Source organism: Bison bison, unplaced genomic scaffold, assembly GCF_000754665.1.
Source record: "Bison bison bison isolate TAMUID 2011002044 unplaced genomic scaffold, Bison_UMD1.0 scf7180017864484, whole genome shotgun sequence".
Taxonomy (NCBI): Eukaryota; Metazoa; Chordata; class Mammalia; order Artiodactyla; family Bovidae; genus Bison; species Bison bison.
In genome coordinates, this window is record NW_011495044.1 from 197,587 (window position 1) to 215,214 (window position 17,628).

Consider the following 17,628-nt stretch of genomic DNA (forward strand, 5'->3'; position numbering starts at 1 on the left):
TGATGAGCTTCGGGTTTGAAATCAGGGTGATTCTTGATTGGCCAGAGGTGGTAGAAGCCAGCTGCCATGTGGGCCCAGAGGCCTGGGTAACACAAAGCCCCTTGTGGCCCAAACATGCAACCTACGTGGTGTATTCCTTTGGGACAGGTCTCATCATAGCCCTCACGTTTGTAGAAAACTAGCCCCCAAGATGTGACTGACCTCTCTTTTCCTGTGCCAGTAGGGTTCATTCATTCATTCATTGGAAAGTGATTTGACAGGGACAGTGTTGCTCAGTTGTGTCTGACTCTTAGCGGCCCCATACTGTAGCCCGCCAGGCTCCGCTGTCCATGGGATTCTCCAGGCAAGAATACAGGAGTGGGTTGCCATTTCCTCCGCCAGGGGATCTTCCTTTCTTTTCCTGGGCCAGGAGGGTTCATTCATTCAAAAATGGTTTACTGAGCACCTATTATGTGCCAAGTGCTGAGCATTATAATGAAGTTTCTTTTGGCAGTTTTTCTGGAACCAGCAGAATATAATACAGGCCTGCCTTCTGCTTGGGTGGGCTGGAGGAACACCCCACCACAACACTGAGCTGATGGGGTTTTTTTCACACTGAGTGTAGAGGCAATGATGGAGGCTTCTGGATGTGGAAGAATAGTGGAAGCCATTCAGTTTGTTCAGGTGGTTGAATGAGGGTGGGAAGTTTTTTTTTTTTTTTCCATTTTGACTTCCTTTATCATCTGTGTAACTTCATAAACAGATATAGCTCTCCAGGAAGCACCAGTAAGGCACTGGGGACTTGTAACCTTGAGGAAAAGACTGGGGTGCATGTCTGCCTCAGACACCCCAAGTGCTGTCCTATGGCTTCATCTGGCATTGCTTCAGACCTCAGCATAAGTAGCCTTAGCATCACCTGGGAACCAGCTAGAAAATACAGGTTCTTTGCCCTACCCCAGAACCAGGATCACCAGTGAGGGTGGGGGGGCCTGGAATCTGTGTTTTGACAAGCCCTCTATTTAGGTGATTCTGTTTTGGACTCAAATTTGAGAACCACTGCTTTCACTTGAATTAGGAGGTCTAGGGTGGGGGCTCGAGGCTCTGCACCTCCAACTAGCTCTTAGGTGATGTGATGTGGGGTGGACCACACCTTAGTACCAGGTTGTACAAGGCGAGGGCGTGGGCTGCAGCAGTGCTTCCTTAATCTCTATAGTCTTTAAAAGATGGGATTTGGGTGCAGCTGAACAACAAAACACTGGTGCTGCTAAAAAGGGATGAAATCAGGCTGTAAACACTACCATGGTAAACTCTCCAGGACTATTTACTTATTTTTATTTTTTATTGAAGTATAGTTGTTGTATAACTGTATTAATTTCTGTTGTATAGCAAAGTGACTCAGTTATACATATATGTTCTTTTTTGGGGCTTCCCTTGTGGCTCAGATGGTAAAGAATCTGCCTGCAATTCAGGGGTCCTGGGTTCGATCCCTGGGTTGAGAAGATCTCCTGGAGAAGGAAATGGCAACCTACTCCAGTATTCTTGCCTAGAGAATCCATGGACAGAGGAGCCTAGTGGGCTACAGTCTGTGGGGTTGCAGAGTCAGATACAACTGAGGGACTTTAACTGTATGTTCTTTTTAGATTCCACATATAAGTGATATCATATGATATTTGTCTTTGTCTGACTTATTTCACTTACTGTGAACATCTCTTTTTGCATCCATGTTGCTGCAAATGACATTCATTATTTCATTCTTTCTAACAGCTGAGTAGTATTCCGTTGTATATATGCACCACATCTTTAGCCATTCATGTGTTGATGGACATTTAGGTTGCTTCCGTATCTTCACTATTGTAAATAGTGCTGCTGTGAACATTGGGGTGCATGCCTTTTTCTGAATTATAGTTTTGTCTGAATATATGCCCGGGGGTGGGATTGCTGGGTCATATGGTAACTCTATTTTAGTTTTTTGAGGAACCTCCATACTGTTCTCCATAGTGGCACCAATTTACATTCCCACCATTAGTGTAGAAGGGTTCCCCTTTCTCCACACCCTCTGTAGCATTTATTTGTTGACTTTTTAATGATTGCCATTCTGACTGGTACCCTAGGAATATTGTTAAGCAAAAAAAGTAGATTTTGAAGATATCTTTTAATAGTTTGCTTCCATTAAAGATAGGATAGTAAAATCGTAATAAATTTCATTGTTGTATAAATCAAATAAGCATTTTAGAGTGTGAATTTTAATTTTTACTATTTTTTAAGCAACTCAAACAATTTTTTCTTCTTTTGGCTGCACCACGGAGCATGCAGGATCCTAGTTCCCCTACCTGAGATCAAACCCATGTCCCCTGTGGTGGAAGTGTGAGTCCTAACCACTGTACCAACCAGGAAGTCCTTGAAAATACCTATCTTGATTGATGGTTTTGCATACTCTTAAATTTTGAGCCTAAAGCTTTGGGGATTCCTGTGGGAAATGGTCCTCCTGGCCACCAGGCCCTGAGATGGTCTAACTACTTGCAGCCTCCTCTCTGCTCCATGGACCTCTCTGGACTTCTAGAAGCTCCATCTCACCCAGTGGGGTACCCATGAGGGTGTGGGGGTGACTGTCATTTGATTGCTGAGCTTCTTGCTCTGTATGGTACCTGTGGCTTCTCCAGCCAGGAGGCAGGCCCCACTGATAGTAGACCAGATTTAAAGTCAGCATGAGATCTAGGTTGGAGATGCTTTCCTGACTGTAGCTAATGCCATCAGTGCCCTGCCCCTGCCCCTGTCCCTTGTCACTTCTGAGCACATCTGTCCACATCGAAGCTGACCACTGCGGGCGTTCTTGCTGGAGGCCTCCCACCCCCACCTCCAGGCAGGTGGGACCTGCTGGGGAGAAAGAGCCCCACCCACCAAGGGCGCTGTCCAGGGTACTGCCTGAGCAGAGGGACAAAGACCCCAGCTCCCAAGGGGCAGGGTGACTCAGAGGTGTGTGTGCTTCTCTGTCCCGTACCTTGCTTGACCAGTTGAACCCTGGTTGCCCACTGACTGGATGACTCCCCGCCCCCAACCTTGTCATCTTCTCCCTCCCCTGAAGGTGGGGAGTCACCTCACACTGTTCCTGGGGTCTCCCTTCCTGGAGGCACCTTCCAAATACTTCCTTTTCCAGGAAAACCCAAACTAAAATAAAAGCACGATTTACTCTGCCCACGCTGAAACCCAAACATTAAGGCAGGCAAGTGAGAAGATTAGAGCACCTCCTCTTAAAGCCAGGTGGTAGAGTTTTGCTGTTTGCATCTGTTTTTATTATGTTTGTTCTGTGGATAATTTTGTCTCCTGCCTTAACCATTTTCCTCATATTCTTCATCCTTGGTTATGGTGATCCTTTTTTTCTCCCTATTTCCCCAACCCGGGAGCCCCTGACAAAATACGTTTCTCTTGTTTCTCGGAGGAGTTGGACTTTACTGCATCTGAGTGACACCACACACTATTTGTCTTCCTCTGTTTGGCTCGTCTCACTGAACATAAGGTCCTCAAGGTGCATCCACATTGTTGCAAATGGCAGGATCTCCTCCTTTGTCCTGGCTGAATGATACTCCATTGCAGATATGTGCCACATCTCCTTTATCCATTCATTTGTTGAGGGGCACTTAGGTTGTTTCCACGTCTTGGCTGTTGTGAATAAAGCTACAGTGAACACGGGTGTGGAGATAGCTTCCTGAGATCCTGTTTTCATTTTCTTTGGATAAATACGGATAGTGGGATTCCTGGATCATACAGAAGGTCTGTCTTTAAGTTTTCAAGGAACCTCCACCTTGTTCTCCACAGTGGCTGCACCAATCTACATTCCCACCAACAGTGCATGAGGGTGCCCTTTTCTCCACACCTTCTCCAGTATTTGTTACCTCTTGTCTTGTTGATAATAGACATTCTGACAGGTGTGAGGTGATTTCTCCTACCTTGTTCAATTGCTAGGTCATGTCTGACTCTTTGTGACCCCAAGGACTGCAGCATGCCAGCCTCATCTGTCCTCCACTATCTCCTAGAGTTAGTTCAAACTCATATCCTTTGAGTTGGTGATGCTATCTAACCATCTAATCCTCTGCTACCCACTTCTCCTTTTGCCTTCAATCTTTCCCAGCATCAGGGTCTTTTCCAATGAGTTGGCTCTCCTAACCTGTGTGGTGGCAATTTGCACTTTTCTGATGATTGGTGGTGCTGGGCATCTTCCCTTGTGTCTCTCAGCCCTTCGTATGTCTTCTTTGGAAAAATGCCTATTCAGTTCCTTTGCATGTTTTTTGAATCATTTGGGGTTTTTTTTGCCATTGGGTTGTATGGGATGACTTTTAATGGCCTCATAGGTGGGAGGCTCTGGCTTGGCCTTGACCCACAGTTCTGTTTCTGCCCCTCGCCCCTGCAGGCATTCGCCCCTATAAGTGTGACGTCTGCCACAAAGCCTTCACCCAGCGCTGCTCCTTGGAGTCCCACCTGAAGAAGATCCACGGGGTGCAGCAGCAGTACGCCTATAAGCAGCGCCGGGATAAGCTGTATGTCTGCGAGGACTGCGGCTACACGGGCCCCACCCAGGAGGACCTGTACCTGCACGTGAACGGTGCCCACCCGGGCAGCGCGTTCCTCAAAAAGACATCCAAGAAACTGGCAGCTCTCTTGCAAAACAAGATGACGTCCTCGCTCCAGGGAAACGCCAACCTGAGCGAGGAGGAGGAGAAGTAGGAGAGGGCCGTGGACACCAACTCTGCCACATGTCCTCGGATTCCTGGTCTTGGAGGTCCCCTGCCCCATGTGGTATTCCAGAGTCCAAGTGGTCCATTCATCTCTCTGTCCTGGGGGCCTTACTGGGGGCTCCATGCCAACGCTGTCATTGATAACAGTGGCATCAGGCCTCTGTCACCTGAGCCCTCAGGAACGCTGTCACAGTAATGGAAGCTTGTGGAGAGCTGTGATCACCGTCTGGGTCTAGTTTTCATTTTTATTTTGTTTTTCACACATGGAGGTAGGGGTGTTCTGAGAGAGACACCCTTGGAGAGATTGATATGGTGCCTTGAAATAAAAGTACTTCCACTTGAAATGCTACTCCAGCAAGGAAAACGAATTCTGTTATTCTGAAAGCGTTGGCCGGAATTATTCTAATAAAGGAAACATCCTTGTGGAATTATCCGGCTCAGAATGCAACAGGAGAGTGCTGACCTGGTGCTCCCTGTCCAGGGCTTATCGTGGGACCTTCGACTTGAGGTTGTTTGGGGGTCGATGTTTTGTACTGGTAGGTGGGTTTGAAGAAGCGAATCTTGAGCACTGGGTAAAGGTAAACACATGCCTGGTGAGCTGGGCAGAGGCGCTGGGCTCGGCTTGCATGGGCTCACAGACACTCTTGGTGGCCAGGGTGTTCCGGTGGAGATGCTCTGGCCTCCGGGGCTGGGCCTGAGGGCTGAAGGCCATTGTCCACCCTCCTTGAGTCTAGCACTGGGGGCCAGGCTGGAGCATGAGGAGCCCCGGAGCATACTTAGCGCCCTTGAGTGATGGTGGGGGGAGGGGGGGACAATGGTAGCATCAGTATCTCCCTCACGCCCTGTGAGTGTTGAGCGCAGTGACCTTCAGCCACCTGCACATCCTCACCTGGGACGTTAGCGAGAAAGTCGGCCTGAGACTGAGATGGAGCAAAAGGGAAGCTGGCAGGGAGGGAGTGTGGGGTGGTTTTCAGGATCCCCCCCATGCCTGGAGGGGTGGGAAGAAGGACCCAGATCTCCCCAGAGCCACTGTGGTGGGAGAGGTCTACCCCAGTCCCAGGAGCTGCCGGAACCAGGCAGGAGGGCTGAACCACAGCACCTCGCTGCCCCTTGACCCCTAGGCGCTGGCTGAGTGCACTGGTTCATTCCTCCTCTGGAAAGTTCAGAAAACCTTGGCTTTGGGGCTGGTCTGGGAACGTTCTGATGGCATGGCTGTTTTCTTCTTTCCTCCCTGCCCACATCATCCTCCCCTTCTTCCCTCCCCCATCGCTTCCACCTTCTCTCCCCCACTTCCTCCCCCCGCCCCCAACACTGTGGTCAGGCTTCAGGTTACAGTCTGGTTTAAGTGGTACATCCTATAACTCAACACTTCACTGTAGAGTCAGCAGCACTTTTCTTCAGAAGGAAGGAGGAAATAAATTCTCTTTTCACACCTATGATGCACCAGGCACCAAGCCAAGCATGATGTTCTCTGGTCGCTCCTATAGGGTCAGCATCTCTGTGCCTGGAGCTGCGGTTGGAACTGGCCGCTGGAGGAAGGGTCCAGGGATCCTAAATCTGGTTAGAACTCCTCTCCCCGCCTCACCCCACCCTCCCTTCAGAAAGGAAAGACCTGAGGCTGGCGTGAGACGAAGGCAGGCTTTGGGGGATCCTCACCACCTGTCACCGCCCCGGGGCAGTGGTGAAGGGTAGACGGCACTGCGGGGCCACGTGGGTCCTGGGACCTACGGCGGCAGGTGGGGTGGGGTGGGGTGGTTGCCAGGTGCAGCCTCCTGGGACAGAGCCAGTGCTGAGGGCTCAACCCTGGCTCCAATGGGCGAGTGACGTTGGGTCTCAGCACTTGACCCAGGAGAGAGAAAGAAGCTAGGAGGCGGCTGGTTCTTTTTCCTCGGTTATCTGACATTCCTGTAAGGGAATACCTAAGTGACTCTGGACCAGCTGCCCTGTGGCCGGTTTTGCACAAGGAATTGTGAACTAGCTGATGTGGTGTTCTCTTTAGGGTCAGATTTTTATTAAACAGAACTCTTCTGGTTGCAAGTGACAAAAAGTCAATTTAAAATGACTTTAATGGAGAAAAAGAATGTATTAGCTGTAACGTCTGGGGTTTTTCCAGCTTCAGGGGTGGCTGGGCCTGGGTGCTTAAATCATTTGATCCTGTATCTTTTTTTCTTTTATCCAGTTTTCCTCCAGGTGGCTTCTTTCTCAGGCAGGTTCGAATGGGGGCTGGATGACCATTCACTGTTCCGGACAGGGCTTTATCCTGGGCTGATGCTTCTAGTCTCTGATTGGCCCAGTTTCTCTCTCACCACTGCCTCCCCTTGACCCCAGCCAATTACTATGCTCTGTGCCCAGGCCTGACCTGGGGCTCCTGCCTCCTCTGAAGCAGGGCTGAGAGGGCAGGCTGACTACACCTCTGGCCTAGGAGAGGTCTGAGTGCGTCCCCAGCAGGAAAGCAGGGTTCTTTGACCAGAGAGGACATGGATATTGGGCAGGTGTACCAGCTAAGACAGGGCACAGCTGTGGGAACAAAGATTCCCAGCACGTGATGTGGCTTAAAGCAGGATGTTTCCTCCTCACCTGGTGGCTCTGGGTTGGCAGGTAGCTCACCTCCATGCCATTACTTAGGCACCCGGACTTCCCATGCCTGCCGCTCTGGTTCCTTGTCAATATGTGCTTCATAGGAGCTGAGCGTCTGGGTTTCGGCCAGTAAGAGAATTGTCGCAGTTTGGTTTCCTCCAGAAGCTGCTTCTGAGGTAAGAGTTCAAGGTCAAGTTGCTGGCTTAGGAGGTGATCGCAGAAAAGAACAGATGTAGGGTGTGGGGGAGTGGGACAGGAGAAGGAAGACAATACAGGGACCATAACTAGGAAAGTTGGGCTTCCCCAGGTGGCACAGTGACAAAGAATCCGCCTGCCAATGCAGGGGACGCGGGTTCGATCCCTGAGTTTAAGATTCCCTGGAGAAGGAAATGGCAACCCACTCCAATATTCTTGCCTGGGGAATCCCCTGGACAGAGAAGCCTGATGGGCTACAGTCCATGGGGTCGCAACGAGGGGGACATGACTTAGCGACTGAGCATACACAAACAAATACAACCAGGAAAGTTACTGGTGGGCAGTCAATCCCAGCGGGGGGTCCCTGGGAGGCAGTTGCCCACAGGAGGGGCACAGCAAGCCATTGTCCACTGGCTCTGCATGCCTGGGGTTTGGTTGAGGATGCTGGCATGGGAGCATTCATTTCTGGGCCTTTCCATCTTGCCCTGTGCACTGACCAGGCATGCCTCAAGTGCCAAGAAACCCCTCAGGCAGAGCCCGAGGGCTTGGCCGTGAGCAATGTTAATACACCAAGTACAGCAAATGCTGAGGGGACATGGATGGGGCGGCACTGGGTCTGGTTCAGGTGTGGACAGGTCCCACCCACCCTCTGAATCGGCTGGCCAGAAATGGCACATAGCCCTTTCAGTCATATTTCAGGGTGAGGACTTTGCCATGTTGGGGTGGGGGCGGGGGAGGGAACACAGGTTCTCAGCCACGGGCTCTCGTAGGCCAGGGCAGAGGGGACAGATCACAGGAGCAGCTTGTAGATTCTGCCTCCGCAGGCAAAACCAGCTGACGACCACCCAAGCCTCTGTCCCCTCCTCCCACCCATTTGCTTGTCCTCCTCTCAGCCAGTTGTCAGGAAATCCCGCTACAGCATCCAGGATCAGGATTTAGGGCCCTGGTTCTCAGGTTGGCAGCCCTGGAAACTTAAGTCCAGAGTGGTGAGGATGGATATGGATGAACTTTTGTTATCTTCTGCCCTCATCGGAATCCATCCGTTAGCCTGTACGAAGTCAGGCTAGGTCAGGAAGTTCTCTTCTGTTGGTTGATCTTTGGTCAGCACGGAGAATGGAAACGAATTCTTGTGCTCGTCAGAAGTGCCTCCTGGCGGTTTGTTTTGGAAAGAGGGATCTGTTATCACCCGTGTGCTGTATGTGCTTGATGTCCTAGGTTGGGTTCCTTGAAGCAGAGCCTGAGACCGGGAATCGAGGACATGTGGTTTACTGGGGGAGGCTCTCAAGAGAAACCGGGAAGGAGGTGAGGGGTGCCGGGTATAATGGAGAGAAACCAGGCGAGGATGTGGGTGCAGCTGGAGTCTAGCCGCAGCCTGATCTCAGGAGCCACAGACGGAGTCTCATCTTGAGGCCGAGGGAGGCTGTTGGCCGTGGCTTGTCTCTGGGAGGTGGTGGGGAGGCAGGACCATCGGGCTGTTAAGCAGCCCACACTCTTGGCATCCAGGGGTGGTTCACGTGGCAGTTTCCAAGGTGAGGGAGGGAGAGATCATAGGAATGGATTCTTAGCTGTGAAACCGATTGAGGTCCAATATTTACGTTTGATAAGGGACCTCTTTTGGAGCTAAAGGAGTGAATCACTTATTGCAAATTATCTTGTGTTTGGGAGAGAAATAAAAAATAGTTTTAAATGTATGCAAAGACAAGTCCTTCCTCCATACGTGTCTCTCATCTGCCAAGCCTCTCCTCTACCATCCATCATGATCAACCACTGTTAGCTTCTTGGGAACCTTCTGGAGTTTCTTTACTCCTATAGAAGCAAATATGAACATATGTGTCCTTGTTCTCTACCGTCGTTTTTTAAAATTAACATATAGCATCATGCATACTCTTTGGAACCCTGCGTTTTTCTTTTTTTCTTTATTTTTTATTGAAGTATAGTTAAATTACAGTGTTGTGTTAGTTTCTGGTGTACAGCAAAGTGATTTACTTACACATATACATACTCTTTTTCGTATTCTTTTCCATTACAGTTTATTAAAAGATTGAATATAGTAACCCGTGCTATATAATAGGAACTTGTTGTTTCTGTTTTATATACAATAGTTTGTATCTGCTAATCTCAAACTCCTAATTTATCCCTCTCCCCACCCCTATACTTTTCTTCTAATAATACATCTCATAGCTCTTACCATAATAGTACAAAAAAGAAACCTCATTCTCCTTTATGCTGCTGCTGCTGCTAAGTCGCTTCAGTCATGTCTGACTCTGTGTGACCCCATAGATGGCAGCCCACCAGGCTCCTCCGTCACTGGGATTCTCCAGGCAAGAATACTGGAGTGGGTTGCCATTTCCTTCTCCAATGCATGAAAGTGAAGTCACTCGGTTGTGTCCAACTCCTAGGGACTCCATAGACGGCAGCCTACCAGGCTCCTCCGTCCATGGGATTTTCCAGGCAAGAGTACTGGAGTGGGTTGCCATTGCCTGCTCCGAATTCTCCTTTATAGCTCCCTGCTATTGTATCCTGTGGATACACTACTAACTTCTACTGATGGGCATTTATGTTGTTTCCAATATTTTGCTACTATGAAGAATGCTACAGTGAGTAACTTTGTACATTTGTCATTTCACATATGTGCAGACATACCTGTAGGATAAATTCCCAGAAATGCAGTTGTTAGGGCTAAGGATAGACCCTCCATAGCATTGACCAATATGGCCCAATTCCCCAACACAGAGATATACCAATTTGATTAGCAGTCTCACAAAGTGTGAGATTGCCCTCTCCTCACACCCTACCGACCTTGTTTTGCCATGGTTTGGGATTTGGACCAAGCTGATAGGGGACAAATAGTTTCTCAGTGTAATTTTGTTTTGTTGTTATTGTTCAGTCACTAAATCTTGTCCAACTATTTGTAGCCACATGGACTACAGCACGCCAGGCCTCCCTGTCCCTCACTGTCTCCTGGAGTTTGCCCAAGTTCAAGTCCACTGAGTCAGTGCTGCTATCTCACCATCTCATCCTCTGCTGCCCCCTTTTCCTTTTGACTTCAATGTTTCCCACTATCAGGATCTTTTCCAGTGAGTTGGTTCTTCCCATCAGGTGGACGAAGTATCAGAGCTTCAGCATCAGTCCTTCCAGTGAATATTCAGGGCTGATTTCCTTTAGGATTGACTGGTTTGATCTTGCTATCTAAGGGACTCTCAAGAGTCTAGCACCACAATTTGAAAGTATCAATTCTTTGGTGCTCAGCCTTCTTTATGGTGCAATTCTCACATGTTTTGTTTCACATTTTTCTTATTCTGTGTGAGAGAAAGAGGTTGCATGCTTTTCATTTGATTAAGGCCTGTTTGTAGTTCCTTTCCCCATGAACTGCCTGAATGCCCATTTTTCTGTTGGGATGTTGGCCTTTTTTTCTGTCCAACCAGTAGAAATTTGTTTGTTTGCTGGTTTTCTCCCAGATCATCATTCATCTTTCAATTTTGCTCATGCTGGCTTTTCTTGGCCAAGCAGAAGTTTTGTGATGTTTCTGTAGTTTGAATTGATCCATCTTTTTCTTTTATGGCTGCTGGAGTGTGAATCGTAGTTAGAAAGGCCTTTCTACTCTAAGGTTGTATCGGAATTCTGTCATGCTTTTTTCTAGGACTTTAATGGTTTCATTTTATTGCGTATAAATCTTTGATCCGTTTGGACTGTTTCCTGGCGTATAGTGGGAGGTATGGATCCAACTTTATCATTTTCCAGATGGCTGACAAGAGATATATTTTAACAGGGAGCTGGTCCAAAACACACCAGAGAACGCTGTCTTCAGGAAAAGGTCTTATGCCTCGGCAGAAGGTATTGCGAATTATAGTGAGGAGCAGTTTTCTTTAATTAGCAGAGATTCCTGTGTTCAACGAATATTGACTGAGTGCCCACTGTGCGTGCGGTACTAAATACCGAGGCTGGAAGAAATGGACTCAAGTCCTTGCCCTCCTAACTCCTGGGGAAGACAGATGAGAAATAAGCAATAAACATATACTTTTTGGGGGGCCACGCTGTGTGGCTTGTGGGATCCTAGTTCCTGGACCAGGGATTGAACCCAGGCCTATGGCAGTGAAAATGCCAAGCCCTAATCACTGGACCGCCAGGGAAGTCTCCCATGTTACATAGTATGGAGAAGATCAGAATTGGTGCTCCATTACTATGACCATAAGCACTGTGCCAAACTTGGCTCAGGGAGGGGGTGGGCAGGGACGGGGGCAGGGCACAGCACGGGGCGGCGGGGACAGCCGCCCTCTGCTGTGTGGAGTCCGGGCCCCGGGCCCATCTGAAGGCTGCTTCTCTTGAGCATCTGGTACCTGATGCTGGCTGTCGCCTGGGCCTGGATTCCCCTCCCTGTGTGTCTCTCATTGTCTCTCTGTGGGTTTCCTCTGACGTGGTGGGTTCCTAGGAAATGTTGTGCAGGGAGCATCAGGCTGCTGTCTCCTGCAAGGAGGCTGCCTCCAGAGTCCTGCTGGGTCACTTCTGCCACATTTTCTGTCAGAGGCAAGTCCCTAAGGCCAGTCCACATTGAGGGGAGGGAAATGAGTCTTCCCCTTTGGTGGGAGGATGGTTCTAGATGAGCTAATGAGAACCGTCCATGTCTCTGTGGCCCTTTTTAGGCAACAAAATCTGCCATCTACAGCAAGGACGGTGGGACAAGGGAAGACAGAAAAGGTGGGGAGTTTAGGTGTTTTGTGTTGGGGAGGTGGGAGGGGACATGTGGCCTGGAGAAAGTGAGGGCAGAGAGGAGAGCCAAGGCCGAGGCTGGGACAAGCATGCGCTCAGCTCAGCATGTCTGAGAGCAGGGGCTGAGGAGAGCTGGGCAAGTGTAGACAGGTCAGAGAGGTGGGGCAGCAGGCGGCCGCTGCAGGCTGTTGCAAAGACAGCAGCTTTTCTCCTGAATGAATTGGGAGACCATTGAGAGTTCTGAGCTGAAGAGAAAAGTGATCACTCCAAGGTTGGAGCAGGGTGGTTGTGGCTGCCATGGGAACAGATTTGGAGGTGGGAGGATTGGGTGGGGGTGGGGAGACCAGCTCGGAGGCCACTGCAGAAATAAAGGCAGGACACGAGGTATGTTTGGACCAGGGTGATAGTGGCGGAGGTGGTGAGAATGTCTAGATGCCGGGTTATATTTTTCAGAGTGGAGCTAACTGGGTTTGTTGATGAATTGGATGTGGGTTATCGTCAGACCATACATCTTTCTTTGCCTGGGGCAGTTCCAGTTTAAATATGAATGACACGATCGTCACCCTCGAGTCAAGGATGACTCCAGAGCCTTTGTGCAAGAGTAGAAGTGCCATTTACTGATCTGAGGATGACCAAGCGTGAGGAGTTAGGTGCGGGGAGGTCTGGAGTCAGGAGTTCTGGTTTGGATCTTTTCAAGTTGATGAGATGTCCAGGAGTCTGGGAAGGTGAGAGCTCTGCCTCGAGATTGGAGTTGGATACGAGAGCCTGAGCCTTGCTAGAGCAGAGACAGCATGAAGACATGAGGCTAGATGCCAGTGTTCCAGGGAAGAGAAATGCTGTAGGTTCGTCATGGGCATGTGGGCAGGCAAGCGTGGCGGTAGGGAGTGAAGGAGGGCCCAGCGACAGGGACTACGAAGGAGCTGCCATTGGAAAGGAGGGATGTGGTGGGGTGGGCACAACTTCACAGGTATTTTATATCACATTTTCTGTCCCTTCGAATGAAAATCTTTCCCAGATGTGTGTACTTCCTCATCTTAAATAGAAGACGGTGAACACAATCTGATCTGTTATGAGTGACCTGGTCACTTTATAAACGTCACCTGCTGTCACACCATTTATGGTCAAGGCTTCCCGAGCCACCATGGCCCACGGGCTGCTTGTCTCCACGCCCTGCAGCCCAGGAGGCCACACCTGCCCTGGCCTTACTTTCTCCATGTCCTCTCACCACCCCTCCGCCTTTAAGCCAGGACTCTCTAGGTTGTGATAGTTGGTCTGAGGACTGGCTTGCAGGGCACACTGGGGTCACAGGTGAAGTGGAGGCTGTCCTGTGACCTGCAGTCTCCATTGAGGCTACTTCCAAGGCTATTTTCTTTACTTCCTCATTCTCCCTGGATAATTGCTTACTGGAAGGTGACTGAGATAAACAGAGGGAACTATTAATATAAGAGCTATTCTGTTGCCAAGTTAATTTAGTTGTTCATTATTTACTAGGCAGTCCCGCCCCATATGTCCCAAACGTTGTTAGATCAGGACGGGGGTGGGGGTGCTGCAGGGAGTGACCGATTAGTTTGCTCACACAAGTATTATTCGTGGGCCTGCACACAAAGCCAACTCAAATCCCTGCCTGTCTGTTCACAGTACATTTTGATTTACAGAAGGTCAGGAAGATCCCCTGGAGGAGAGCATGGCAACCCACTCCAGTATTCTTGCTTGGAGAATCCCAATGGACAGAGGAGCCTGGTGGGCTATAGTCCATTGGGTCGCAAAGAGTCAGACATGACTGAGTGCACATGCACACAGGACAGAGGTAGGAAAAATGAGTAAAACTTGGAAGCATGTAGGGGGTGCTCAGAGCTGTGGAGACATCAGCCAGCAGAGTAGCTGCGGAGGGGAGGCTGCAGGTGAAACAGGGTGGTCCTGGGGCCTTGGTGAGAGTGATGGGGAGTCTGGACCCAAAAGCCCAGGATCCAGCAGCACTGAGACCAGGTGACTGCTGTGGGTCCTGGAGGTCACAACTCCCTGATCCCCTTCCCTGGCCTGCAGGCTGACCCTGACCTCACAGCCCAGAGCTTAGCTCCAGCCACAGTGGACTCTGCTTTCCACTCATAGCCCAAGCACATCCCTGCCTCAGGGCCTTTACACGCCCTGGATAGCTGCATGCTCACCTCTTCACTTTATTCTGGTCTCTGCCCAAATGTCACACCATCATCAAGGCCTCTGGGTGACCAGCGCCCAGTGAACCATGTCCCTCAGTGCTCTGTCCCATGCAGCCCCCCTCCTACGTGGAATCTGAGTTGGTCCCGTGACTTACTTTAACCGACATGATGTGTCAGAGGTGATGCTGTGCCAACTCTGGACCTATGCCTTAACGTGGCCTGGTAGCTTCTGCTTTTTGTCTTTTAAATAAAATTTTGTTTATTTTAAAATTTTATTTTGTTATTTTTCGGCCGTGCTGGGTCTTCATTGCTGTGAGGGCTTGCTCTAGTTGTGGTGAGTGGGGTCTCCTCTCTAGTGGCAGTGTGAAGGCTTTTCATTGCAGTGGCTTCTCTTGTGATGGAGCATGGACTCTAGGGAGCTGGCTTCAGTAGTTGTGGCACACAGGCTTAGTTGCTCCATGGCATGTGGGATCTTCTCAGACCAGAGACTGAACCTGTGTCCCCTACACTGGCAGGCGATTCTTAACCCCTGAACCATCAGGGAAGTCCTGGCACCTTACACTTTGGAATTTGGGGAGCCTTGAGCTGCCACATAAGAAGTCTGACCACCCTGCTGGAAAGGCTGTGGGAAAGGCTATATGGACAGGCCAAGCGAAGAGGGAACAGCCCTGAGACTGCACGAAGAGGGGGCTCAGCTCTTTTGACATCCCAGCAGAGCCTGGGCTTCTCACCATCCAGCCGAGATACAGGTGTGTAAATGAATTACCCCGAATGTTCCCACCCAGCGAAGCCTCATATGACAGCAGCACCAGGAAAACTCTGCAGGGAGCAGAAGAACCACCCAGCTGAACCCAGTCAGTCCACAGAATCTGGAATGATAACAAAGTGATTGTTGTTTCCATCACTCAGATTTGAGGAGGTTTGTCATGCTGCCCTGTGGAGCTGGAACACTGCCTGATTACCACTCAAGAGGTAGCCTCTATCTCTGTTTCCTTTCCCCTGTGTTGTTTTTCTTCACAGCACTTAAAACATGACATTTATACATGCATTTGTTTACTATCTGTCTCTCCCACTGCCCTGCAATCTCCACGAGGTGGGCATTTTGTTTGTTCTGCTCATCGTGTTATCCCTGGGGCTGAGGACACTGCCTGGTTCATGGTAGGCTCTCAGTACATACTTGTTGAATGGATGAATGTGTAAGGACCCACTCTTCTGAGATCAAAACAGCCTTGGTGAGAATGACCCCTTTCCTCTGAGGAAAAAAACATCCAATCTCCAGCTCGCAAGAACACAGAGATCTTAGTTTGGTCCACCTGCAGCCCACTGCAGTGGAAGCATGGAGTCCTAAGCACTGGACCACCAGGGAAGTTCCAAGAATCCACACATTCTTACTGTACTCCTGCCACATGGAAGATTGATTGGAAAACTAATAGATAAACATATTTAATAGCAGCTTTAAACATATCCTGTTTTATGTCTGGGGAATTGCCTCTGTTCCCAGAGAGGGGACAAGAAGCAGGAGGGAAAGGAAGTTGGAAGAAGGGGCAGAGGCACCAGGCCTCAGGTAGATGAGTGGAGGGAGATGGCCCAGCTGTTCACACCTCCCAGGGCCTTCCCTGCACCCCACACCATGGAACAATCCCCCTGGAGAGGCCTCCTGGGCCCCGGAGTCTGGCCTTCTGTGCCGAGGCTCGAGTCCTGCGGCCGCCACAACAGTCCACAGGGTTGCTATTTCAGGTTTTTCCTCAGTTCCATCCGCCTGACGTTTTCTCAACCGGTTCCAAGCCCAGTGCACCATTTTAGCTGACGTGGGGGAGTGTTTCGTGGGGACAGCAGATGGATGGGATGACAAATAGCAGGCTGGTGGGGACAGCTGAGAAGCACTTTTCCTGTGCAGGAGCTGTAGGCTGCGCACGTGTCCTGTGTGGTCTGGACGTGCTGGGAGCAGCAGCCTGTGTGGGGCGGTGGGCAAGCTGTGCCCCTGTCCTTTGCTGCCAAGCGTCTTGTCCATTCATCCAGTTGACCAGATCATGACTGTCTGGGCAGCAGACAGGGCTGTGATGTGGTCCCAGGGAAGTTAAAGGGAAAGAGAAGACAGCCCAGGGTTAACCAGAAGCAGGTTATTGCTGGGGGCTCAGGGCACCCCGAGGGGTGGGGAGCTGGCTCTTCATCCACTGCGTGTGATCTGTTGGCTGAGGGTGGCCCTAGGGGCATTTAGCCCCATGGAGCTTTGGTCCACCTGCAACACCATGAAACGTGCAGGCTGAAGTTCTCAGCTTCTTACTAAGAAGCCTTAGCTCAGGCTGCTATAACAAAGTACCATAAATGGGGTGGCTTAGAAACAACAGAAATGTATTTCTCCCAGTTCTGGAGGCCACAAGTCCAAGATCAGTGGTCAGCATGTTCTAGTGAAGGTCCTTTTCCAGTTGCAGATGGCCACCAAATTCTCATTGTGTCCCCAGGAGGCGGGAGGAGAGCAAGCCAGCTCTCTGGCTTCTTCCTGTAAGGGCACTGATTCCATCACCAGTGTGCCTGCACTTGGTCATCTAGCTATACCAGCGGCTAGCAGGCAGGCTCTCCCTTCCTCTGACTTCACCCCTTTGCCCCCACTTCTTCATGCCTGGCCTCAGGGACTATCCACACAACTGGCTCTGTTTATACAGTAGTTTACAGATTAAGAAGGAAAACGACATACAAGTTCGTTCACAACTGGGTCTTACGGCCACTCCATGAGGCACATGAGAAGTTACCAGCTGTGTTCTGCCATTGAGAAAACAAAGGTTTCCTACTTACCAATGGATGGGCCCAGGGTTATGTGGTTAGGAAGTGACAGGTCCAGGAGACACACCTGAGACCTTGTCCCAAGGTATATCTCCCGTCTTAGAGCCCCTCAGAGGCCCACGGCCGTCATGAGGGTGGGAGGGGGCCAGACAGGCCATTCTCTCCCTTTGGTCTCTAGTCTGGACTCAGTGTTTTCCTGATAACTCGAGACCATTCTGTGTGCTGCTCCAAATAACCTGAGCGCACTATGAAAAACGCCTCTTATCTCTCCAATTACACTAAGAAGAAAACCTCTGTAGCCGTAGCTTTTGGTGCTTGTTTAACCAAGAGAAAGTGGGCCTCAGATTTGACCTTCAGAAAGCAAGTGAACTGAGTTAGAATGAAGAGCACCGTTTTATTTCTGTTGTCTTTATTTTACATTGCCTCCTGTTTACAGCAGGTCATAGCTCTTTTTCAGAGTGGTGGTGAGATACAGTTTGCTTTTGAAATACATTTCCTCAAAA

General features: G+C 49.9%; 1 protein-coding gene across 1 annotated transcript in view; it reads left to right on the top strand.

Moving 5' to 3' along the window:
• Positions 1-5,098, top strand: part of OVOL2 (ovo-like zinc finger 2) — a 28,699-nt gene extending 23,601 nt beyond the window's left edge. Inside the window, exon 5 of the mRNA XM_010862791.1 lies at positions 4,385-5,098. Within this exon, the coding sequence (XP_010861093.1) occupies positions 4,385-4,698 (314 nt within the window). The 3' untranslated portion in view covers positions 4,699-5,098. The remainder of the gene's footprint in view (positions 1-4,384) is intronic.
• Positions 5,099-17,628: the final 12,530 nt, after the last annotated feature.